Source organism: Seriola dumerili, unplaced genomic scaffold (genome assembly GCF_002260705.1).
Source record: "Seriola dumerili isolate Sdu_G_001 unplaced genomic scaffold, Sdu_1.0 BDQW01000025.1, whole genome shotgun sequence".
Classification (NCBI taxonomy): Eukaryota; Metazoa; Chordata; class Actinopteri; order Carangiformes; family Carangidae; genus Seriola; species Seriola dumerili.
Genome location: NW_019174280.1, coordinates 18660271 through 18670361, shown reverse-complemented (window position 1 = coordinate 18670361; position 10091 = coordinate 18660271). Strand labels below are relative to the sequence as shown.

Here is a 10091-nt window from a genome sequence, read left to right as displayed (position 1 = left end):
CTTCTAGAAAGAATTCCTGCGCCACCTAGTGTTGAAACACCTGAGGCTGCACATTCTGTATAACTGCATGTACAATGAACTCTTGTTACCTAATTTAACCTTTGCACAATTACCATCCAAGAGTCAGAACTTCAATAAAAATACTAAGTTTTGTTTTCATTATGGGACTTTTTTGTGAGTGAAACAATTGTTGAATGTCTTTTTAGTGGTAAATCTCATAAATATAAATAGCACAAGATATCAGCTTCTCTTTTTGTGATCTACGTTTGAGTAAAAAATGGAAATAGAATACAGTAAATTTTCATCTAATCCATGAAAGACATACTGTTTTCAAACCCTCTCTATCACCTGCAACCAAAAAGTCTTTCTGAAGATCGCAGTGTTTACATCTTTACTGGATTAGGACCATTGTCAGCATGCTACTTCCAGTAAGCGCTGACTGTACAGCACAGTGGAAGCTGAGTCACAGACCAGATGGAGGCTCTGATCTGTAATGAGTGGAAACCTGGCTAAACTATAGACATAGCTCACAAACACTGAGCCAAGTCCTAAACTAAGTAGTTTTTAAACTGAAAATGTAGTACTTAGGTTTTGAAATGTGTTGGACATTTAATGTGCTGTAAATGTAGTTCATTTAGTTAATTCAAACGGAATAATAATAATGTATTTCGAAAGAGAAATGCAGCCATTTAACTGGATGAAAGTATTCATAGTTTTGCTTCACTTTGCAGCAGACTTTCCTGACTTGGCAAAAGGGCCAATAAAAAGATTTATCTTCTACTTTGGCTTTTATAGTTGTGACCCTTGCACTCCAGCCTCCTCCTTAATAGTTACTAAATGTTTTACTGCTGTTTCATGATTTTAATCCATTGTTGAGAACTAAGTTTGGGTTGCAAAGTTTTAACAAGTCACTGTAGCCAGTCTTCATCCTCCAGCAGGACACTTTGTCCTTTTTAGCTCTGTAGTTTATTTTGGAGCCTCCAATGGCGCATTTAACCTCTGACCCTCTGAAAAGGGCTGGAGGCCATCAAGACAACAACCCATGTATTTACTGATACTTACAGCTGCAAATTTTATAGATCATTAAACAAAAAGTATTTGTAATTGTCATTTATAATTGCATGCAAATGACTTACTAATTTTTACTGATGCTTATTAGAAAGTGAGAAAATTATGACCCTTTATTAGTGACTTATTTACATTTATACCTGCAGATCTGATGGCTAAGAGGTGAGAAGTTCATGAGCATTTTCAGTTATTTGACTATTAATTTCACAATAGATTTTTTTCTACAACATGACAACCCAAAGGTTGCTCTCATTAATGGCTTATAGATGATAAAGAAAAGAACATTGCTAAACCCAGCCTTTATAAATGGTAACTCATTGTATGAGAAAAAGGTGCCGACCAGGGATTATTATACATCTCAGTGCTTTAGCACATAAATAACTGAAATGAGACACTGCGGAAAAATCTTAGTATTTTGTTGTTGTTTAGTAAAGAAAGACCTTACATGACAAAGTATTTGACAACAAAGGCACAACCAAGCATGAACATGTTGGTGGTTTTATGAATGAAATCTATGACTTTCCGGTAATTACTGTAGGGAATTATCAGACAGATCAATTGCTTGAATGATAGGTTGACAAAAAAATTGGAAATTTTTCTAATCAAACATCGTCATATTTATTTTAAGCCTGTAACATCGATGCTTCACTCAATTAATTTACATCACAATGTCTGGTACCACTATCATTTGATCACGTTAATTACTGTAGAATAAACATAGCCTCAGATGTTAGAAATGAATATATCTCCTTGTGAAACAGATTCTTATTCTTGTTGGTTGCTCCGCTGAAGATGTTCAGCCTGCAAAAACAAAACACAAGATACAGGAAGTGACACCTTCTGTATTAATTCACTGATGTTCAATAAAGACAGTTCTGTTCAATATAAATACTGAGGAGTACCAAGAAGTCGACGGGGTCCTCCGGTTTGATCTTGCTGCACTCGATCATGGCCTCAGTGAGCGAGGGCATCACATACTTCATCAGGTAGTTCCTCAGAGGAAGACAGTGAGCTTCCAGCAGCTCGTGCTCCTGTCTCTTCACCTCGGACAAATTCTTCTGCTAATAAATGATGAACTAATTGAATTGATGGTTACATCATTTATACCTATTTGCTCCCATAAAAATCAACATATTGGATTGAATTTTGGTTGTTTCCTGGAAAGAACCATGAAATTTGGTACTAATCAGTGAGAATAGAGACAGTGTTCAATTGGCACACTTCCAGTTTCAATTAAATGCTCGTGCTACCTAGTGTGTCTGCATGTATGTATCTTAAGCCAGGGAAACAATTCAGTATATGTGCAGTAGATAGTAAAGTTTCCAATAATAAATGAATAATTAATGAATATTTCTTGCATCTTCTAAAAGACTACTTGGCTGATTTGTGATTAAGGGAATTGCCAGCCAGCAGCTTTAAGTATGCACTGGTTTTATTTACTCTAAAACTTGTACTACTGTACCGTTACACCTTGCTTAGCCCAGTGTAGCATGACAATCAGAGCTCATCATTGTCATCTGTGAACAACACAGCTTCTCTCATCTTACCCACTCCTCATACTGAGCAGCCATCTCAGCCAGCGCAGCCTCATTCCTGCGTTTCTTCTCAGCAGCGTCTGCAGCCAGTTTCTGCTTCCTCTCTTCTTCTTTCTTTCTGTCCTCCTCCTCCTGCTCCTCTGGGCTCAGGCCATAGTTTTTGGGAATCCCAACCATCTCAGTGATTTTCTTCATAACATCTGTGTAGTCTGGATCATCTGTAGTAACCTCTGGAGAGGAACAAGACACACTTAGTGTAAAGAAACAGAACCATGGTGGTTCACACACCCAAAACCCTCATCTTTTCAACATTTTCATTTTCTACATCTGAGGTATTTTTAAATATTCTTCATGGCTTGTCATTTATGAATTCTGCAATAATCTGTCTTTCTTGTCTGTGGTCTAAATCCCGGCATCCCCTGACATACACCATGCTGCTTTGAGGACAGTACCGATGTATTCTGGGTGAATCTCCAGCTCATCAAAGTAGTCCAGCAGGGTTTCCTCAGCAGTGCTGAGTTGTCTGTATCTCATCAGGCGAGGGAGGAATTCATCCTGGGTGCAACGCATTTTCTCTGCAACGCGTTCTGGAAGTCCTTGAACTCTTTTCGTCAGGAAATCATCAGATGCTTCTAAGGCAATAACATGCTCTGCAAAACATTAAACATGTGGGATAATACAGTGCTTTAGTCAGTTTAGCAAGTTGGTTCTGAAACTAAGATCCAATTCTTATTATTAGTTTGTAGTGGAGTGTTTTACTGACCTGGAGTGATCTTTGTGTTGTACACAGGTGTTTTAACCATCGTATCCTGGTTCTCTGTGTCCTCATCTGAACAATAAAAGCACACCATACACATGTGAGCAATAAATACTATTAATAGTAAAACAGTATCAAAATCAATGGCTGAAACTTACCCATAAAAATCATCTTTGCTTGCTCGTAGGTCTTAGGAAAGCCATCCAGAACAAATCCTTGGTTCCTACACGGCTTTGAATTCAGCTTTTCTTGCAAAATGTCAAAAACCAGATGGTCAGCCAGTCGACCTGATGGATCAGGAGACTGGATTAAAAAGTAAGAAACTAACAGGCACTCAGACACCTATTATAACCAATATCAATCTATAAACTGTCCAAAAAACAGCTTTATCAAGTCCCACATAATCTCAGCAAAATGGCCTTTGACCACAGTTTAACAGATTATGTGGTGTAGATTGGAATGTGAAATTTACTTTCTTACAGTATGATGTGACAAATGTGCAAAAGAAGAGAATAATTTCTGTTAAACTTAAAAGAACAAAACTTTTGCACTGTCACAATTAAATATAGCTCCTAATGAACATATCTGGTGTTCCCTCTGATTAGACTTGTTTCAGGTTGCGTTCTGGTGTAACAACATGTCTCTCTCACTTTTACATCGTATGACACTGTGCAATCCAAAGTATCTAAATGATGTTAATAAACCAAAATGAAACAACAATGTGGTATTTTGTTGCTCCACTAACAGACACTGAGAGAGGCTGGTAGCGCTACTCTGTGCTGTTATTACTAACCTGTATTCATTTCCATGCTTTTGTTAATATTGTCCAGTTGTGTGTGCGCAGCAGCTGCTACCTCTTCACTGACATATTCAAGGTCACCTCCGTTCACGATCTCCTTCTGTAACATGCAGAAAGAAACATGACATTTTCTATACACCCTTCAAATTGCATCTTCAAAGAAGAACTTCCACAAGAGGGCAATATATTTCCTTTAGTTGCATGTCTGTCTGGTTGACAAACTCAGTTCTTAGCTTCTACTGACCAACTGTGTAATCTTTTCCTCAATGACCTCTTTGATCTTGATGTGGTGTGTCCGGTAATGATTGCAGAGCTTCTCTGAAACAGTGGTTTTACCCACAGATGGAGGTCCAACCAGGCAGATTCTGATGGGCTACAAAAATGGAAAAAAAGGAAAATCTGGTTCACGAATGAATCATGGCAGCTGGTTATCATCTGGTATCAAAATTGCCCTTTACACCCGAAATACCCCACCAGGGTTTAATGTTGTCGCTGATTTTACTGGAACATTGAGTCCAGGCATACTGTAGATCAGAGTAACAGAGATTCTTTAAATATATACTAAAAATATTTCCTGCTATCTGTACATAACAAAACAATGAGATCTCTTGAACACTCTTGCCCTTCAGTGTTGCTGAACACATTTTCCAGTGTATCAAGTGGCAGCCTTTTAAGCCTTGTGTATATCTAGTACTAATAAGAGTCAAAAACAAATATAGTTCCCCTCATCTGAATGACTTGAACACTCACAAGTAACTGCCTGGTGTCTTTGTATTCCTCCACAATGCTTTCCATGTTCTCAATCATCCCAGATTCAGACGTCCATCGGAGGCTGAAGGAGTCTTTTATAGTTAAAGCGTCCAGTTGGAGGTTGATACTTAGGTACTCCAGCTCCTCTGGCTGAAATGACAAACACAAGCTTCAAGTACTAAGAGCACAATTTTCTTTTATACTGAATAGTCACAAACAATATTTGCAAATATAAAAAAATTGTCGAGCAAAGGGAAAGGATTGAGCAGATTTTCATGACATGCATAAACCACAGCTGGTAGTTTATTTGAGCCTGTATCAATAACCACTGCAACTACTGTAGAAAACACTCAGATACTAATTCAAATCTGTTTCTTTACCCAGTTTTAGATTTATATTAGTGACCATAACCAACTCTCACCCAGAGACAGAAGTTAGAGAAAAACTGACTATTGAGCCTGTGTCATAACTGTGGACATAAATCTGATCCTGCTTTAACTGTGTCAGATAGTAAACATTTTTAAGGCGTAAAGCAACAGTTTTAATCTTTAACTGATAATAATTCTAGATATACTTATTGCTAAAACATGGTCAAGTATTTCAATTGAAAAAAAGAGTGTGCAAAAGTGGCCTTCCAGCCATTTTCCATGGAGCATTTGTTCCATATTTAACTGAATAATTAGCTATCACAGTCACAAATATTAACTGGGCATGTAAAAAACAAACTTGTGAATGGAGATGAAGGAGATAATGAACAGCAATAATCCAGACTAGAATATAACTTTCTTAACAAAAGAAAAAAATGACATGCTTTACCTTAAAAGCCCTCATGGTGATGGCTTCCTGCTCTGGTACTTTGTCGATTTTTCCTGGCCCCAGTGTATCACTTATCATCTAGTTAAGAGTCAAGAGAGAGATTTTTGTATCATTTTTGAACCTTTTTATCTTTTCTTGTCGGGTCCAAAGCAGGATTCAAATTAGTCTCGAAGCAGTGGGTCACCAAAACCCACTTACTGTACATGATGTACATGCCACACTCTTGTTTATAGAAAGGTTACCTTCACAATATCCTCCAAAGTGTTCTTGGAATCATCAACAGCAAGGATGTACTTAGACTTTGGCCTGAGTTCAGTGATGTTTTGGATCACTCTGAAAAAGGAACAGCCAGTTAAGCTATATATATATATATATATACTGTATATATATATATATGTTTGCATTTTGTCATTATAGGGTATTGAGTGTAGCTTGGTGAGGGGGAGAATGAATTTAAACGATTTTAGCATAAGACTGCAACATAACAAAATGTGAAAAAAGTGAAGCAGTCTGAATACTTTCTGAAAAACAGTTAATAAAAAATTACCCTGCAAGGTCATATACATGAATCATGGGGATGCTATTTGTGCCCTGTCCAAATACAGGAACTTTTGGAAACTGCATCAACCAAGACACCTGTTAAAAATAATGACATTGTAAATTGTGCAGTACAAACAGAAACATATAGTATATTGTGTAACATATTATCATTATTATTATTATTATTATTATTATTATTATGTTCATATCTACCTTGAAAAAGTAGTGAAAGAGGTTCTCTCCCTTTCCATACTGAAGACCACTAGCAACAACATAACCAGTAAATTTGGACTTTTTCTGTAAAATAGTGAAATCAGAGTCAACAGTTGAATCAATGTGGGTCACAAACATTTTCCAGTCTTTGTCTATTTACAGGTAAACTTTTAAACTTTAAATATTCATGGCGCTCAACAGTTAAATATAGATAATTATGAAACTAAGACTGCACTAATTTTAGTGCAGTCTTAGTTTCTCTATGATGCCATAAATCGCTACTATTGTGTTGAAATATCTTTTTGGAGGACACTGACATTTTCAGCACCATAATTGACTTACCCCTCTACCCAATTTGAGCACAAGTTTCTCCAGATTGTTGTGGTTTTTGAAAGTGGGATGAGGCCTTCTTCTTCTGAACTCATCTTCTGTTAGCAGAACATCTGTTTCCTCCTGAACAGAGAGAAATTATTCATACACTGGTTGTTTTTACAGACAGAACAAGACAAAAGCTTGCTTTAATTTTCTTCAGGCTCACCAAACTCTGTGGCTTGGACATGGCCCAGGTCATCACTGTCGAGACTAAGATGAACATTTTCCGAGACTTGAAGTTTTCCAACTCAGCATGAAGAGCTGTTTGTAAAAAACAGGGGGGGGGGGGGGGGTTACAGGCATAACAAAGCAAACCGAATCAATCCTACATTTTAGCCACATTATTGGATTATATGGGGTTATACAATTTCTTTTAACTGTAAGAGACCAAGTTATAATAGAGCCATTCCACCAAATAATAAGACTACCTTAGTCCTTTACCTGTGATTGCCCATGTTGCCTCTTCAACCAGCTGTTGTGTTGCATTTTCTGAGATGTTGTACACCACCACATCACACTCCAGCAGGCGCTCAAGGAGCTCATCTCGAGTGGGTGACTACCAAAGAAGATGTCTTTTAATTGTATCATCCCGAAATTAACATAATTTTGAGCTGTTAAAGTTCCTGTTTGCAGTTGTAGTATATGTACAAGTATTCAGATCCCATACTTCAGAAAAGATAATATTGTGACAGTATAAAAAAAAAAATAGGCATAATACATTTCAAGTTAAAGTCCTGCATTCAAATTTACTAAAGTAAAATATAGTCAAGAATTCAAAAGTAAAAGTACTCACTCTGTAGAATGGTCTTTAAACAATCTTACTGTATGTTACATATTTTAGGATTAGATTACTAATGCCTAACTAAAGCAGCATTTTAATAGTGTGTTTGGATCCAGTTTAACTACATTATACAGTATACTGCTGGATAATTCAATCTATAGTAATAAAATCATACTGTACAACCTGATCATATGCTTTGTATGAAGAAATAAATTGTGAAATATACAATGTTTGGTTTTTAAATGAGGTGGAGTATAAGTATAAAGAAACATCAAATGGTAACAGTAACTCAAGTACTGGACTTGAGTTACTGGCCACTGGCTTGAAGCACCAAATGTGTGTATACAAACAGAAGAATTGCAGTGTTTTATACCTTTTACTTAATGACTCACTGTATATTGTTCCAGTAGAAAGGCTGCCGTCTCATCGTTGGGCGAAGATACAGTTCCCACTATCTGGAAAGCAGGTTCACCTCGAGTGCCCTCTGCCTCGTCATCCTCTGAGGTCTCCCCGGCTACGCATGTCGATAAAAACTGTTGAAGCAGGTCAGACAAATTACTGTAAACTGGCTAATGAGAGGTCATCTACATATAGCACAAACTTATTTTACTATACCTTAGCGATGTGCTTGGAGGAATACCTGTCGACGTCACTGATAAAAATACGTTTGGGACGAGTCCGTTGCTTTATGTCCCCCATTTTAAAAATGCTATGCGCTCTTGTAGTGCTAACAAGGTTAACTTTATTAGTTAAAGATGTATGTTAGCGTTTTTACTAGTAGTCTAGCTGCATTGTTGACAAAAAGAACTTGCCCGTTGCTGTGGACTCACTCGGTTGCTATGGCTCAGCCAATAGAATGCTTTGAAACGTTCCGTTACGTCTTCCGTTCATATTGGTTGCACTGCTGTAAACAATAGTTGGATTAGTTTGAGCTTTCATAAATTATATATGTAGCCATGGTTCAGTTACACAGTTAAGTACAGGAACACTTTATGTAAATTTTTCTGCTGAAACATTAGGGTCTATGATGTGATGTTCCCAAAACCGCCAACACACTACTTCCAGCCTACCATCTAATACCTTCTAAATCAATATTCCCATGATGTAGAGGCTTAAGCGATATAGGCCTATATCTCTTGTACTTTTTTTGTATATGGTGTTACAATAAGATTCCTCTAATACTACTGCAATTATAATGTAATGTCCTCTTACACAGGGATAACTCATACAAACCACACACACCTATGGGTCTGTAGAACCCCTCATGACACAGAACAATGGAGCACTGACATGGAAACTTTCAAAGCGCCCCATATATTTATAGAGCTGACATTATCTGAGAAACTGCTCGCAGTACTTGACATTGTCTGCTTCACACAGGTCCCAGCAATCAGTGAAACACACCCTGATATTCACAGCAGAGTGATACCAGAGAGCTGCTCCATGGATGATTGTTTGGTTCTTGCCATGTATAGTAAACCCCTAAATTTAAATTAACCTGTTGTTTTTCAATCAGTGTGCTTCATTCAGCCAACTGTTGCAACTCTTGCAATTCCTGAAATATCATGGAATAGTGAGAGGTCTGTTCCAAACTAAGAAAGTTAAGGTATTTGACCAGTCTTCTCAAAAAAGTCAGGGAATATGTGTGAATTAAAAAATTCTCAAATTGAGCCTGGCTAATAAATTTGCCGACATCACCCATGTTAATTTATCAGAGATTTACTGTATTGTCACATATAGTATGTCAGCCAGAATGTCCCACTTAATACATTTCTGGGTCACAATTCTTTAATTACCTAATTTAAAGGATCCTTATCAAACATATTTCTTTTGTTTTGCATTTTTGCTATGTTTGTTACGTTTTCAATATCTGGTCTCAAAAAGTCAGTATTAGTCATGTTCTTATAATAATAACATTCTTAGGTGATGGTAACATTTGAATTTGTCATGGAACTTCATATCTCTGCTGTCACATCCTATCTTCTCTCTCAACCTCATGCGTAAACGTTAAGAAAATAGCTCCTGATGTGATTGCCCTGATTAACATGTCTTCCAACATGTAGTTCCTCGAACACTGCAGAGCCATCAGCTGTTTACAGCTGGCATGTGGCACATTATGATAACGGCTGTTGGTGCCAGGGCAGTGTTGCGGAACCAAGAATAGGATATTGTTCATTGTCAGGGGCTGTTTTCCTTAATTCACTCCTCTGCAGTGCCAAAGTTTTGGTATCAGTTATCATCCACTGTTGTCATTTTTGGACTCATTTCATTTTCTTAATTTACAAAATTACAATGTAGCTGCTAGCTGTTAAAAACATACAAACATAATCCACTATGGCAGTATAACTGTGACCTGTTCTTTATCTACATAAATTATTTGCAACATGATGACTTTCTGTTCTATACATGAAGTCAGATTAATATTTGAGCATGTGGTCAGTTATGATTGAATATTGTATG

The 10091-nt window shown here is 37.1% G+C and overlaps 1 protein-coding gene across 2 annotated transcripts; it reads right to left on the bottom strand.

Moving 5' to 3' along the window:
- Positions 1 to 1535: 1535 nt before the first annotated feature.
- On the bottom strand, positions 1536 to 8406 carry LOC111240334 (adenylate kinase 7-like). 2 transcript variants are annotated; one of them, XM_022770306.1, is made up of 18 exons: positions 8247 to 8406; positions 8024 to 8164; positions 7292 to 7406; positions 7017 to 7111; positions 6821 to 6931; positions 6479 to 6562; positions 6273 to 6361; positions 5968 to 6058; positions 5726 to 5803; positions 4910 to 5059; positions 4404 to 4532; positions 4154 to 4259; positions 3519 to 3647; positions 3367 to 3432; positions 3056 to 3253; positions 2616 to 2833; positions 1971 to 2129; positions 1536 to 1869 (listed from the first exon to the last, which is right to left on the bottom strand). In XM_022770306.1, exons 1-18 carry the CDS (start codon positions 8328 to 8330, stop codon positions 1834 to 1836), a joined length of 2079 nt encoding a protein of 692 aa, XP_022626027.1. In that variant the 5' UTR covers positions 8331 to 8406; the 3' UTR covers positions 1536 to 1833. The 2 variants fall into 2 exon arrangements, with proteins under 2 accessions (XP_022626027.1, XP_022626028.1); XM_022770307.1 differs by having other exon boundaries at positions 1971 to 2126.
- Between the last annotated feature and the right edge of the window lie 1685 nt (positions 8407 to 10091).